The following is a 16,709-nucleotide window of genomic DNA, read 5'->3' on the forward strand; positions in this document are numbered from 1 at the left end:
GAGCAATGTTGTTATTTACAATTGGAGGGGGTTCAGTTGTCCCGGTGGATACAATCGACCAAAATCTCCTCGAATCTCTTGATTTTAGGGCAGAGGTTAGATTCTCCCAATTTTCAGAAGCCCATTCCAGTTTAGCAAAACGTATCAGGGATCTATAGGTCTGTCTCTTGTATTGGATGTCAGCCTTGGGAGCCTTGTTCTTTATAGCCCCTAGCAGGTCGCTCTTTGCCAATCTACAAGTCTTATTGTACCAATTGGGCTGATTAACAAATCCCTTTTTACAGGTAATAATAGGGTTAAATAGCCCAGACAGCATAGAAAACAGATCCTGGTGGGCAGTTGCCAATTCCTCATAGTAGTTTGGGGGGGAATGCTGATCAAGAATCCCCACTATATTGTTTAAAACCAAGGCGACAGCAGCATAGACTTGGGATATTTCTTTATCATTACGAACCATTTTGCTCCATTTAATTCTCCGCTTATTATTAGAGAGAAAAGCTGAGTCCGATGGCTCCGAGTTAGATGGAAGCGCCGGAACCAGAGGGGATAAACCAGATAATGAGACATCCAGTACGAGAGGATTATGGTCACTCTCCCCCCTTGGAATGACTTGAAAATCTAGAACTCTATTCCAATCCTTGGCTTGAACAAAAATGTAATCAAGCCTAGCCTCTCTACCAGGTTTATTAAATGTGGGCTTAGGAGGGTTATCTAAGGTAGTTCGACCATTGCAAGCCCTAATAGAATGGACCATTGTCAGGGAGGTAATCTGGATAGCCAAAGGTGTCCAGGCCCTAGCCATTGGGCTGGAAACCTGAGGGATATTCCAGATTTCATCCTCTTCCTGGTTGATTTGATCCACCAAGCCCTGGAGTGGTTCAAAATGAGAATTAAAATCACCAACTATAAGAAGCATTATATGATCGGGTATTCGAGTTAAAACATTCAAAAGGGCCTCAATCACCCGGGATTCCGCACAAAAATTCACGGGTCTGGCGTATACATTAATCACCGCCAGTTTATTGTCTAGGCCCCAATCCAATATTATACATAGAATATCGTCCGACCCAGTTTCAAATTTAGTAACAGTACAACCTAAATAAATAGCAACCCAAATAGTCAGGCCGCCAGAAGGGCGGCCACGCCCGGACCACACTGCAGGAATTGAATAGGTAGCATAACCCAGTCGATGGTAATCTTGTCTTGCCCAGGTTTCTTGGAAACAACAAATTTGGTGAAGATCTATGAAGGAACCCCAAATTGGGCAATCAAGCTTGCTGGGTAGGCCGGCTAAGTTCCAGGAAAGCACCTTATGTTTTGTTATGCAATTGGAAGAGGCTGGTAGATTTTTACAAGGAGGAGGCACAGGCAGAGTCGGAGAAATAGGGGTGGTGATGGGAACAGAAATAGAAACAGGGGAAAAAGGATGATGATTAGAAGGTGGGAGCAATGGGGGCAATGAAACAGAAATGGAGCCTTCCTGTGGAAGTCAATCGACATCCTCAAGACAGGCATACCTGTTGAAAGTTGGATAGCCAGCAGACAAAGGCTCGTCAAAATGTACGTGCCTAGGCCTGCCTCTGGCCGCATTTCCCCTAACTTTTGACCAATCATCATCTATGTCATCCGGAATAGAAGTGTGAAGAGGGGGATAGAAAAAAGACAGGGGGAGGGAGTTAATGAGAGAAGTGCTGTTACCACCAGTCCAATTAAGAATGTAGGGAGCTGTTAAGCGGTTGCTAAAATTAACCAGAATACAGTCACCCTTGATATTCTTTGTAGTGCTACCAAGCCAAGGAACCCTTCTTACCATTAAAACCTGTGACCTCACATTAGGAGGGAGAGGCCTATGCTTATTGAGCCAGTTAATGACTTTATTTTTTAGGGAAGCATAGGATTCAGTTGATGAATTAGCAAGCTCCGGGACACCTGTTAGAACAACAACATAAGGTGAAACCTCTGGTGGAAGATTGATTACGTTCCTCCTATTTATTGGGGCTATACTTGGGTTGGTATTAGTTTTTGGACCTTTATTATTTAGGTCCAAATCTGCGTATTGTAGGTTGGGTACTGTAGCTATGTTCTTAGTTTGGAATTGTAATTGACATTGAGGAGGTACAGGGGGCGTATGTTGTGAGGCAGGGAGTAGTAGCAGAGAAGTAGTTGGATTAGATTCTGGTAAATTTGGCGTAGGATTGCGGGGCCCGGGAGAAGGGAAGCCCATAGGGGTAGGGAGGGATAAAGAATGTGAATCCGCTTTCCTTGCTTCGCATACAGCACATGGTTTGGCTCTGTTCACTGATACATTTGCCGGGGCTGTAACAACCCTTTCTATTTCCTTAAGCCTAATATCAATTGCATCAAACCTAGCAGTCAATGAAATAAGGAGACCATTAATAGCAGATTGTACAATATCATTGTATCGACAAGAGGTCTCATCGGGTTCTGCAACACAATCAGAGACATGTATAGGTGTATTAGATGGCAATACAATGTGCTCTAATGGTGATTTGGGAGTGCAATTGTTAACTTGAGCAGGCCTAGGACATGTTGAAGTGAGTGCTTTATCAATGCTAGAATGGGATCTATCTAATCTAGGTTTTTTCCCTCTCTTGTTGGGCCCCACACGTTTCCTTTTTGGAACGGCTCCCTGCTCAATATACTGTGCTCCAGTTAACGACTGGTCCAATAATCGGGAGTGCCTAATGTGGTCCGTTCCCTCAGGAATTGGTTGAAGGGTATCTCTACGTGAGGGGGAACTGGATCTTAAATCACATAAAACCGATTCAATTGTACGGTCAATACTATCCATCAATGCTACTTGAGAGTCATCAAGATTTGTGGGGGAGCCTGCAGAAGCAATTAAACCAAGGGATGACCTACGCGTACTGGCAATTCCGTCAGATAGACGCCTTTCTAGTATGTTCAATTCACCTTGGATTACAGAGTTCGCCCTAATGATAAAGTTATCCAGTGTTCCAGATATTATCGGTTGAGCTTTCAATAATTTACCTCGCGTATCCATAGTTACTTGCTGCCTTGTGCGGGGCGGAGAAATGGATGAAAGGGACAGGGCCCGGTCCGGTCTTGTCCGTGCTTGAACGGGCTTAAACGGGCCCGCCCTTGGCCCGGGCTTCGCCCCGGACTACGCCCCGCAACGCGTCCCGCAACGCGGTAGTAGGGGCGGGAGCTAAGTAGGAAGAGGAGGAGCCGGGAAGAGTGCCCAGGTGCGCTCAATCCAGTTGTACAGCAGCGCACCCTGGTCCTCGCAGTCCCAGCAGGTAACGGGCTCCAAGTGCAGGAAACAAGATATCTTCGTTAAAAGTCCTCGGTAACAAAGGCTAAAAGAGGAGCAGAGTTCTCCCGTGAACACGCCAGCGAGCGGCACCCGCGAAGCGGTGGCCGCGAGGCGTTATATTAGCAGGAGAGAGGTGGAGGAGGAGCCGGGAAGAGTGCCCAGGTGCGCTCAATCCAGTTGTACAGCAGCGCACCCTGGTCCTCGCAGTCCCAGCAGGTAACGGGCTCCAAGTGCAGGAAACAAGATATCTTACCCACAAGTGGCAAGTTTGATTCCTCGCAGTGCTGGTTCGGACTTCTTGATTTCAATTTTAATGAAACGGACAACCATTGTTCTGGGCGGGTGGGTGGGTGGAAGCAAGTTCCCATGCCAACTGTTCAATGCATGTAAAATACGTTTTTCTTTTTTACACTTTTTTAGATAGTGGGAGAACTTCATGACATTGAATCGCTGAGATTTTCACTTTTACATTTAGCAAGGCCGTCTTTCACACTTCAAGCTGTTGTGTAAGGTTGAGCGCCTTGGATGTTACACTGCAGTAGAGACACTGAAAGACACCAGTTAATTGGCACTTTATAAATAAATTTTGCAGACCGTTCCTAAAACATGCATTTTGCAAACAAATACGATTTTCTATTTCCCTTTTTTACACTTCACGGCTCACAGGCAGAGCTGTGCTGGACAGCAAAAATAGTTACTTTGTGTTTTCCACTGAAAGCAAGTACTATTTACTAATTGGGACAGAAACCTTTTGAAACTCCATAATGTTGACTATCAACATATATGTTTTTTGTTTTTAAAGTATTAGCGTTTTCACAGATGCACTGTGCATATCTACTTGTATAGCACTGTGAATGCACATACTAGCATTGGCGCTAGCCTACATTTTCACACAGAACAGTGCATTACGGGGCATTTCCAACCAACATGACATGGTATTCACCAAGTAAGGCGCTTGCAACAGTTGAGGAGAGGAACTGCTCAATTGATCCAAATCAAAGTGGTCCTAGTTTTTCCAATCTGTGAGCACCATATCAAATTCCACAATAATAAAAATAAGGTTCTCTGGTTAATATTTGGCTCAAGGTCATCAACTTCAACTTAGATGCATTTACAACAGATCCAAAGTTGCAATTAAATTAATGAGTGTACTGGAAATCAGAGCCACATTCTCTGCCACTATCAGAATTACAATAAAAGTTCTCAATTTTCAAGAAGACTTGTAATAGCTTGACGAGTTCCACCACCCTATGAACATACCCAAGCAACCTCTTCCTGGTCTGAATGATTTATACAAACAAAACGGTAGGGTGTCCCCAGTATACTCTAATAAAATATTAGGCCAAGAACTTGAAAAGGAAATGGGCCAACATATTTGCACAGCATCAAGGCAAAAGATTTCAAAAACATCTTGCACAGGCAATAAAAGAGTTACATTTGATTTCCTTCTTTGCAATAAGGTATCCCATATGTGGATTTGTAATCTATTCTTCCCCATATTCTTTCTGTTTCTCATTGTCCTCCGTTTCCCTCACAAGTGATTTACTTTATTTAAGAACATCAGATAACTCAATTATGGCTGAGCTGCTGGTAGATGAGAGTAGGGTTTTTTTCTCCTCAATCGATCTTTTTCTTATAGGACTTAAAGAAAACCGTTTCCAGTTTCTGAACAGTTTGCTGGGAGTATGAAGATGGAGATAGGGGGGGTCTTATGGTATTCGTCATTCTCTAATTTGTGCTGGTCTGACACTTAGTCTTAAACGTCTGCTTTCATCTTCTCCTACCTACATTTTAAACCACCTTTTTTATTTTTTTTTTAAACATGGAGCGGCTAGCTATGTCAGGCTGTCCTCTACAGAACCTACTCTATAGCTGGGCCAGTCTTGCCACCCTTCCCCCAGCTTGCAGAACGGTCATGCAATTATGGAGACGCACAGTGAAATCCATGGGCTGGTGGGGAAAGTTGACACAAACTACCCCCCTCTCGCAAGGCACGTATTTGCGCTCCGTTTCGGCTCTGGTTGGCTTCCACGGGTGGGATATCACTGGAATTTCCACGCTAGGGGACATCATGTGGGGCCTCACACTTAAGTCATTTCTGCAGTTACAGACTGAGTTCCACCTGCACAAATCTCAGTTTCACCGCTACTTACAACTGCGCCATGTAATAGATCCTCACATCCGTAACAGAGTCACTTCCAGAATTTCCCCCTCTGGAATGTCGGCTATTAATGGGCAACATTGGGGCACACAAGATTAAACAGATTTATCAAACATTAACTACTCACACACCCAACACGTTAATCAAGACGAGAGCAGAGTGGGAAGCGGACCTGCCGACTGACGGATGATGACTGGACAGAGGCTCTGGCTAGTCCCCGACATGCGGCGGTGTCCTCGCGTTACCGCCTCATTCAGTTTAAGTACCTATACCGGGGTATATTACACACGATACCGGCTGTGGAAGATGGGTGCCATTCAATCCCCCCATTGTCTTCACTGTACTACGGAAGAGGGCTCCTTCCTGCAAACCGTCTGGAGTTGTACCGGGATACAACCATTCTGGGAGAAAGTGGCGTCATGCCTGGGCCAGGTGCTGGCTTGGACCATTCCACTTGACCCTTGACTGTTTCTTCTCCATAGCACGGACGAGATAGGGGGGGGAACCGCTACAAGCAGCACCTCCTATTCTTAGGCCTAACCCTAGCCAAGAGAGACATAGCACAGAGTTGGAAGGCGTATTCTCTGTCTAGTGTGGGGGGCTGGAAGAGGGCAACGGACAGGTGCATGGCTGCAGAAATGGGGGTCTTTGAAGCCAGGGGATGTCCGCAGAAGCACAGGAAAATTTGGTCTCACTGGGCGATATATAGGGGTATAGACCTACACCCATACCGCACTCAGACTTGCATGCCCCTAAGATATGACTCACAAACCCCATTCTGATACCATAGTACGGCAAATGGTTCACTAACAGTACAGTTCTTCCTTTATTTTTCTCGTGTTTAACCATTTGCATGTATATATTTGGATGGGTTTGGTGTCATTTGTGGCTCATTCGGCCTGGTGTTCTACAGGCCAACTTGTTATGGGACGATAAACCGGGTACTGTATAACCCTGCATCATTTTTAATGTACTTGCCGGGCTTTGCCCACTCTGTACCCTTGAAAATGAATAAAATTTGTTGTGAAAAACCCCCCCAAAAAACTCAATTCAATACATTGAAATGTTTTCCTTTTAGGAGATTGTGACCTCTGAAATCTATAAGAACATGAGAAGTGTTTTTTCGATTTCATCAGTGTCTGTATTATGAAAATAATTTCTTGAAAATATCATCATATGTTTTGTTTACGAGTAATACCGTGATATAGGTCATGATAATCTGTCTTTCTTATCCACGTCGTTCTAAACAAATACATCTCCTATTGTGCTGTATGTACAGCAAATACTGCCGGCACCCCTAATCCCAAACAATAAAGTGCATTCCCTTTTCTTCGAAATTCATGCTATAAAATACCACATACATCACATACATATTAAGGAAAATCAAGGTATTACTGTGATGCAATGGAAGATATAAATAATTACTGTGCCGAAGACTAGAATATCGAAACGTATTCCATAGGCTTTAATAAGTGTCCGCTCCTCTCTTCCATCTGGAAGCTTGAAGTATTTTGCAAACCTGAAAAGAAAAAGAAGAAGATTGACAAAGTTGTTCAAGGCAAATGTAAATAGTTACATCTAACACAGACAGTGAACAAGCATTGTCAAAGCAAGTAGGTCTGACGTTTTGGACATATTGCCTTGCTAATGCAGTTTGCTGATGCTGTAGAGCATCAGCCACAAGGAGAAAAAAAAAGAACAAAAATGGTGCAGTCAAACACTTCACAGACCCAGTGGGCCACTCTGGGGTTCATGTTGGCAAAACGAAACATCGCTCAACTGTGGGGGGCAGCTCACCCACCCACATTGGAAGCTTGGGAGAAAAACCTCGATTGGTGTAGGTTTAGAAAAAAAACTGTGTATTTGGCAAGGGGGTGCCCTAGGAAGTGGTCACTTATTTGGAACCCATGGAATACTTTTAGAGGAGAGATCTGCACACCACCTCGAAATGTTGAACATAATGACCCTATTTTGCCGTGATGTTCCTCTCATATGTACTATCCTTCAATTCATGCATAGCGCAAAGTGTCAACTACATGGTTCCACTGTAATGTACCATTCACCGGTCATTGTTTAATAAAAAGAATTGTTAAAAAAAAATGGTGCAGTCACATAACCGCTGCAGTCGGTAGGCACACGCATGCGTGATGACATACGTTTGCCCATCCGTCACCATGCATGGGCACAACTATGAAGTGACACTAGTCCCTTTTTAGGTCTCGGCTGGCGTAGGCTGCGCAGACATGCGCAGTCTCGCTGGAGAGATTTAGTGTTAGCAGGGTATTTTCAGTAAGGGGCTTAAAGCCACGCCCCTCTGTTCCATTGGCTGTCGTCACCGTTTATGCTAAACGGTGGACAGCCATTGGAACAGAGGTGTCTATGACGTTTTTGCTTTGCTTTTCGAGCCGTCCCAATTGGACAGACTCGTTAGCTTTACTTTTGCTGTAAAAGTTTGTTTTTTATTATCGTGTCAGTGTGTTCGGTTTCACTTTCACCGCCGCTAGTCATCCTGTCGGCGCGTTCGGTTTCACTTTCACCGCCGCTAGCACAATGCAGAGAGCTTGTTTAGTCGTGCCTTTGATCCCTCCCCTCATGCGTGCCGACCCCGATCCCATTGGACTCAAGATGTTTTTTAATGCACTTCTACCACTGTATATAACTCTACCTAATGTACTGATCCAGCAACAATATCATCAGCGTTGCGCAGATATCTGATTAAAATGTGGAGAAAGACGCGGCGTTGACAGGCAGCGTGCGGCTCTCCAGGCTGCAGCATTCCTAAATTGGCAGCGCTACAGATTATTTTGACATCGACAAACTGTGTCACAGTGAGGTCGAAACGTGACATTCTGTGAAGCAGAGCGGCCATTAAAGATCCTAGCAGAATAGCGAGCAGCACTGAGAGCCATCTGGAGTGGGCTCGGGCAAGAAAGAATACCAGAAGCACAGAGGAATACTTCTGCACCAGTGCCCTGAGCTGCTGACGGACCGGAAGGAAACATTATGGAGAGGGGTATGTGTGTGTCTCTGAAACGGCAAAGATGGCATCACGGCTTACAAAAGGAGGAACAGCACTTAAGTGATAGGTGGTGGTATTGTTGAAGAAGCTGTCAGATTTACAGCTAACTCTGGGCTCATTTCATCTGTTGGTTTAAGCCCCTCCACGCCATTACAAACAGGGGACAGCTACATGAAAATCATACTTTTTTCAATTCCAAAAAGAAAAACCCCAGCCTTAACTTCTGGGTGATATTGTATTGTAAGTAAATTTATATAAAACCAACTACCCCTGAGGAGACAGTGAAGCGCTTAATGGCGAGTGCCACGCTAATCTAGAGCATAAGGTTAGAGGTCAATCCAGTGGTTATCTGTTATTGAGTGTCAGTTCGGAAAGGTTTCTCAAGCTACCCCATATTCGTTTCGGCCTTGTTCACATCCTCTCGTGGCATTCGAGGTCAGAGGAACCCGTGACAGGCTGTCTGACTGAATCACAGGATATAGATCACGCCTCCAAGCTCACATTCACTGTTTCAAGGCCGCATGCTGTTACCAGCAGCTGGCTTTCATCCCCCCACCCCTGCCATTGTACAGCAAGTCACGAGAGCAGCTCTTTGTCACACTTCAATGACGTGTCCAAACATTATCTGAGAGGCGTGATGGACAGCAGCACGCACTAACTTAACCATCTGGTAGTCTCCCAGGCAGAAGTTGCATTAGGCATTCACTCACTAATTTACACAGTGTTATGTCGTCTCTTCAAAAACATTACAAAATCCACTGCACAACTTTCCATGTTCATCAATTTACATAGGAAACGCCACCACCTTATATATATAATCCAAACTTAATCCCACAATTTAAACGATTTGCAGAGTTTATAAAAATTTATGTAATTAGTTTACATAAATAATGTATCACATTTTTCATCACACCCCCAGACATAATCGACTAAATATACAATAAAATATTCAAATATGCAAAATTATGATTGTACAAAGATGTTCATTTGTTAAATGAATTAATCGATTTACTAAATTAATCTAATAAACAACAAATATTAACAAACGCTGAAGACGAAGTAATGCAAACATACAAGGTCGGAGAATGGGCACACTGCAAGATTATAGCAGTCTTCACCCGCTAGGAGTATCTATGTAGTTGTGTAACAGCTGCCCTCCTGTTTTCAACGTAATACCTGCTAGAACCAATACATTAATCTACATAGCAATTGTACTTGAAGGACACTGAACAACAGCTATCCTAAGTACACATTCTTACACTGGTCCATAGTCGAACATGGTGGACATTGTTTTAATGCTGCCTGGAGGGATATTTATTGAGTAGAAATGTATTGAGAACTAACTCCCAAATGGAACGTCCCAGCTATACAGATAACAGAGCTGATAACAAGGAAATTTTGGTGCAAAAAAAAGAGGCTGCCCAGAATACACAGCCTCATTCTGAGTGACATGGTAAATCAAAAATGACCGAGTCTTTCTGGCCAAATTTCTGAAGCTATTATCTGGATGAATTTTATGTGGGGAAATGTGACAGAGTCAAAACATTTGATTTTACCTATCAATTAGACCGAAGCTGCGTTCTTCTCCTCCATTCCAATGTGTGGTAGCAGGACTCATCCAAATGAGAGCAGACAGGGGTAATTCTGCTAAGGCTAATGCTGTATCCCTCTTGTTGTGTTCCTATACAAGGGATACACTAAATTCCACTTCAACATATGTAGCAGGTATGAAGGGTGTGCCTCTAACCAGGCAAAACCCTTTGATAGTGCTCAATGCCAAATGCTTTCAAGGTTTTACCATTAGCACGCCTCAAAAGGTACTATGGTATAAATACAGTGTTCGCTCCAATAATCAACATCACTAATTGTTTCATTTATGCATACTGTTAGCGACCTTCTTGTAACTCCACTCTCCCCAGCACCCCAATTGTGTCTTAGTTAAAACAAGCTTTGGAAAATCCAAATGATCTCGCATTATTTACCTATTGGCTTTGCCAAAGGCATTTAGCCATGCAGCACAGCATCCCCAAGGTTGTTAAGTATGGCCAAAGTTCTGGAAAAAAACAAAAAAGCCTTTGATGCAGACACCCACCTCATTTTGTAGCCATATGCCTACGCAATGGCGAAAATAACACGGTAGGAGGGACGGCAAAACCAACATGGGGGCTTTGGGAAAGCAACACTGAGGGCGTGGGTGGTGGGGGAGAGCAACGTGGAGGGTATGGGGAAGAAATGGGGTGAAACACACTGGTGAGTGCAACAAGGGCGAGAACCACGTGTTCAGGGAGAGAAAAGTACATGAAGGAGACAGCTTGAAAACGCATGCAATCTGATGTAGTGCTTAACACAAAAGAAACAAGCATTAAAATGCAATAGGTCTCGCCTTTTATTAAGTTAAAGCCATTGCTTTACTATACAATACATTAGCAAAGCAAATGGCTTTAACTTAACCAAAGGCGAGACCTATTGCATTTTTAATGCTTGTTTTCTTATGTACTGATCCAAGATGGATTGATACATTAAAAAAAAAACCTGACAAGTGCAAAAACACCTTTTTTTTTTTTAAGGTGGGGCAGTCCAGCATCAATGTGCAATAGAGGAGCTTTAAAAGGGGGTATGAGAGTGTAAAATGGAAAGCCCGAGGGTGGGTGTTTAGGAAGAGAAGCTGCACACAAGGGGAAGTGTTAGAAAACATATGCAGTCTTATGGAGTGCTGCAAGAAAAAGAAAAAACGTAGCTCCCTAATTGTGAGCACTGGAAGGATACAAGTCACCCAATCAAATGGATAGAGAAAAGGTTATGCTCCAGGGGAGAGACAAACAGTAGCATGGGGTGAGGGGGGTGCAAGAAAAGGAAAGCCAACAAATGAAAGCTAGCCAATGAGAGTGATAATAAAGGCAACCAAAATAAAGCAATATGTTGGGCCAAAGCCCGCTGTAAGATTTTGGTATAGTCCACAATAGGGTTTCATCTACCAGACAACTGAAAGATACCTGGTAGGCGAGGCCTAGAAAGGTGTAGGTTACTCAAGAGCAGGAGAAGAGAAAAAGCTTTTTCATAGTCAGAGCGAACTGAAGCCTTGATTTGGCTATGAAAGGACTGCTGAGCCATTAAATGTTGCCACTATAAGACATGCATTTCATGGAGCCAACCAACATAACACCTGGCCAGATGAAGGTAGTAAATGTTCCCATAACCACATGCATACAGCATTGCATCATGAGATCCAAAAATGCCTTGAAACATAACAGGCCACAGAAACTGAGCAGTGGACAACCATACACTGCAGCAAAATGGAAAGAGTCAGCGTCCTCTGGCACACACAACATGCACATAATGTTCAACACAAGGACTATCACCAGCTTATCCATGCAACAGTCTTGCACATTAACTCACAATAGAGTGAACACCCGTCCAAATTTTTCGTGACCTACTTCCTACTTGAATTTATTGGCTGTGCAATATGTGATCATCTGTTATAAACATCATCTGCCAGTAAGTTTATGTCAAGGCAGAGTCCATGTGAAAATACGGTCAGAATTGTAGCTATTGAGCGAAGCGAGTGAGTCTGACCCGTTTTTGAAAATCTTGGGGGACATTCTCGTACCCCCTGCCCCGAGAAAATTTTGAAAACATGGAGTCAAATAGTGCATTGTAAACCACAATGTTCACATATATTTGCTAAAGTGCCATAGCCTCTGAAAATATACTTATTAAATATCAAAACAATGAAAACTGACTACCTCCAGGAGTTTAACCCTTCTTTTATTCCAAAAGGTGTTAGGGGTGCCACCCTGTGCCACAAATTACATGCTACTGATAGAATGTTGCCATTAATACTGTCCCCATGCCATGGGTTGTCCTGCTATCAGAATGACATCAGTATGTTAATGTCAGCATATTGCTAGGATTGCCTCCCTCCTGCAATAAGCCACAGTTCTCCTCCTCCTGTATGACAAGAATTACCTAAAGTCAGCTAGCACCAGGAATTTGCGGTGGGTCCCGCCCATGCCAAGAATTCCTCTAGTATGCCAGCATCAACGCTTTACCATGGGTGCCCATTACGCCAATAATTATCCCCAGTCTGCTAGTACCAGTGTTTTGCAACAGTGCCTCAATGAGACAAGAATTGCCTTCAGTATGCCAGGGCCAATGGTAGACATGCAAGCATAACACATTCTTACTCCATCTCACTTATATTCACTCGTACTAATTTTCACTCACTTCCACTCAGTCTCACCCTCATTCATGCTCTTGCATTCACTCAATCACTTTCTCTCTGACTCATACTTACTCACGCTCTAACACTCACTTGCTTACTGTCACTCAGTCTTCCTTATTCTCACTCACCGACTGTCTCATTCACACTCACTTTCACTCTTACTATCACTCATTCATGCCCACTTACAGGCACTCTTACCCTCACTCACTAATTCTCACTCACTTTCACTCCCTCATTCAGTTATGCTCACTCACTCACACTCACTTATTCTCACTAAAACTAATTTTCACTCTCACTTCACTTTCCATCTTACCCATTCATTCTTTCACTAGCAGACACTCTTACTCCAAGTGTCTAATTCTAACTCACACTGACTCATACTCGCTTACTGGCACTCGACCTCACTAACACTCACTACCCGGCACTGGCTCTCTCTCCCTTTCAGTTACACACCCATGCTTACACATATAGGCAGATATGCATAATCACAGATACACAAACTCTCACAAACACTTTCACACGCACCCAAAATACATTTTAAATCATTTTTCACTTTCCTCAGGTGCCAGCGAAAGTCCCATTCTAGCTCCCACTGTGTCTCATTTTGTATTACACTAATCGTGACTAACATACTGTTATTCACTTTTAGTATAATAAAACACGGGAGGAAAACAAGGGAGAGGCGAGCTCCAATGCCCTTGGATTCTTGCCACAGATGTATTTACCATCAATGACTATCCCGTTGCGGGACCGTGGTAAGAGCAGTGGACAAGCTCTTTTGCTTCGTAGGTTTCAGTTATGTGGAGCAGGATAATTAAACCACATAATTTAAAATCACACACACATGGTCAGCTTAAAGGATGTGCTGATCTTTGACCGCTATGCTGAAGAAAGCCAGGTCTCGTTCAGAAAAATAAAACTAGGCACTTAATTTGGCTGTAATGTTTGCTAAATGCTCTAAAACACCAAAACTACAGTCAAGAAGTTAGCTTCAAACTATCAAATCTGAAATCAATTTAGAGTTACCAACATTAGTTTTGGAACTTGGGGGATATTGCAATTTTGTGAATAGGATTCAGTTAGACAGAATTAAGATATCCACATATTTAACAGAAGTACAAACACTATTCATACCTTTGTCTAGAGAGACCAGGTTTTACTCACGCCTATGCATACCTTATGTTTGCCATTTACTAGGCCCAAACTTCAAACAGAAAAATATATACACACATATTCCCTCTCTTTCTTTCTCTATACCCATATTGGAGGAGTTAATTGGAGATTATTGTTTAATATTTCTCAGTGAGTAGACCAGGTATGAACTCGCTTCTTTCATGAAGAGCTCTACTTCAGGCTATTTGTCCACTGCTCTGTGGGACCTCCTGGGAAGGTGCCAGGACACTTTATTGGTAATCATGTGCTTACATACTCCATAACATAACAAACCATACCATACTATGCTAAACCATACCAAACCATAACATACCAAACCATAATATAACATAAGAATCCAAAATAAATCTAAATCCCATATTTGTAAAGCGGGACTTATCACCCCTCAGGGTACCCAGGAGCTGGGGGTCGTCGGGGAGATAAAGTGACCTATTGCCCAGAGTCACATGATGCTGACCCGAGATGTTGCCGGGATCGAACCGTGAGCCCCGAGCTCCGGAGTCAGCCGCTCTGGCTGCCGCGCCACACCTTTCTACTCAACATAACCATACCGTAATATAACATAACATACCATAGGTATTGGCAGAAGCCTTTGTAATAGGTAGAGGTGGTAAGTGGTGGGGAGAGTTGTAAGGCAGGAGAAAGGTCCTGAGTTACAAGGATGTCCCCAGCCTTACTGGATCTTGCAAATGGTTCTTGGAATTTTGTTTAATGCCACAAAAAAACCATCCCAGACCAAAATCTACATCAAATTACAGTAAAGGTTAGAGTGGAAGTGTTAGAACAGGCCATTGCTCGGGTACAGAACTACCAATGGCTTTCTAATTGCCGATTAAAAACTCATGTTTAACCTGCGGGCACTTCTGATTCAGGCTTGGATTCAGAAGAAGGAAGGCTTTCTGCAAGACTGCTTGCTTTTGCTTGTTAGAGGAATATTGGCTGCAATCAGTACACGTATGACTTTAATTTGGAACTAGGGAAGCCGACGCCATGGCCGGGAGTCTCTCTGATGGGGGGGCTTGCATCTGAAAGCTTGGGTCCTGTAAAGCTGAGAAGGTACTGAACTCAGAAGAAGCCGCACACCATATAAAACCTGTTCCAAGTAGAACCACCCCTGAAGGGCTGCACTGGGTCTTGCTAAAACTGCCTTCCTCTCTTCCAGTCTTCCAACATGCAGCATCTCCCACATTGACCTGTGGACTCATTTGAAACCTCAGGTGACACATGAAGCAACCCTGAGGAAACCCCTTTGACCGGTTTCATCTTTTTACAGTATATGGCTGGTTGTCCAACACTTTGTTTGACCTTGCCTCGGCTCTCACATTGTGGATTGGCAGTTCAACTCCGCCCACAGAAAACTTTGATGCCTTTGAGCTAGAACATCATTGTTTTCCAGCTGGAGTACCGCCCTGGTGTTCACTTGGCTCGCAGCAAAGGACTTTGTATCGAATTTAAGTTTCAATGGATACCTGTTCCCAGCAACAGCACTAATTAATCACAACTGCAATCCACCTGCATTTAGGATGGACAAGGTTTCCTTGTTTAACCCTCTGACACTAATTAAACTGAGAACGTGTCCAAGTCAAAAGGCAACTACACCACTAACACTAACCTTACAAACAGACCAACCCTCCACCCCTTTCTTGTTAAAAGGCTTAGTCCACTGCCCCTCAAGACTGGATTGTGTTGTTGCACAACAACTGTATGTATTTATGCATTGTATATAGTGCTGTGTATTTTCTACAGTCGGAGAGCTAGAAATGCATTACATGTTTTCTTTGTGGACGATCATGCTTACCTTTTTAAAAACCTGGTTTGATGATTTGGTGCACGTTTGTGCCTAGAGTGAAGCAAATCACTAGAACTTGTTCAAGTTTGTGTAGCTTTTAGAGGAGAAGTCTTGAACATGCTCCTTTTCAACACATCACTGTTCAGAACCATGTCTTCGGATTGTTGGGGTTGTTCTGGCACCGCTGCACCTGTGTGAAGCCAGTGTTTCTTTTGGGTAGCAGATGGTGCGGAGTGTCGACAGAGGGCTTCCAATTATTGTATAGTGCATAGGATATCAAACGTGCGCTTCTTCATGGGTTCATTGGACTTTATTTCATGAGTTTCTAGTGGAAGGTGGACCTGGACCATATAAGGTCACCTATTCAAGATGCTGACCTCTCCACTAGGAACAACATGAACTTCACAAACCAGGATGTGGCGGAGTCTCTTCCTCTGAGCTTGGTTCCTATTTGTGGCATTTATGAAGCAGCGCTTGGAAAGGGTGGATGCGTCTTAACACATTTCGCTCCCATACTTTTCGTCCCTAATTTTCCTCAGTGGATTTGGATTATTCATTAGGAATTCTCTCTTTTCTCTTGCGCAGTGCAGCTTCTGCTAATGTTGGCCTTATTGTTCCTCTAAGCAGTTTTGATCAACTTCCTTGTAGATCATCTGACTCTGACTCTGGACCTATGTTTCTTTCTTGTCTCTTTTCTCCCTCCTGATACCAGGGGTGACTTTGGTGCCTTGCTGATTATCACCAACACAATTTACATCACCAATGAAGATCTACATAGATTGCCAAAAAGCTTTTTCCCTTGTGGGTTTTCCTCCTACCTGCGACGCTCTAAACAAAACACCTATAACCTTTCATGTACATTATATGCAGGGTGGCACTCTAGCTACTGGGAGGAGGCCCCGTTTACTTGCCCAATCTTGAAGGGCACTGGACAGACCTACACTGCACCCAGTCCTTGACGATTGATCTACTAGTCAGAGCAGGAGCTCACTCATTGACTTGTCCCCTAATGCATATTAGGCCAGTTTCCCTGCAATAATGATAGGG

The 16,709-nt window shown here is 43.6% G+C and overlaps 1 protein-coding gene across 2 annotated transcripts in view; it reads right to left on the reverse strand.

Moving 5' to 3' along the window:
- Positions 1-16,709, reverse strand: part of LOC146783838 (P2X purinoceptor 7-like) — a 300,654-nt gene that overhangs the window by 83,961 nt on the left and 199,984 nt on the right. For both annotated transcript variants that reach the window (XM_085636125.1, XM_085636124.1), the window contains one exon: positions 6,885-6,978. In XM_085636125.1, the coding sequence (XP_085492251.1) occupies positions 6,885-6,978 (94 nt within the window). The remainder of the gene's footprint in view (positions 1-6,884; positions 6,979-16,709) is intronic.

Source organism: Triturus cristatus, chromosome 11 (assembly GCF_964204655.1).
Source record: "Triturus cristatus chromosome 11, aTriCri1.1, whole genome shotgun sequence".
Classification (NCBI taxonomy): domain Eukaryota; kingdom Metazoa; phylum Chordata; class Amphibia; order Caudata; family Salamandridae; genus Triturus; species Triturus cristatus.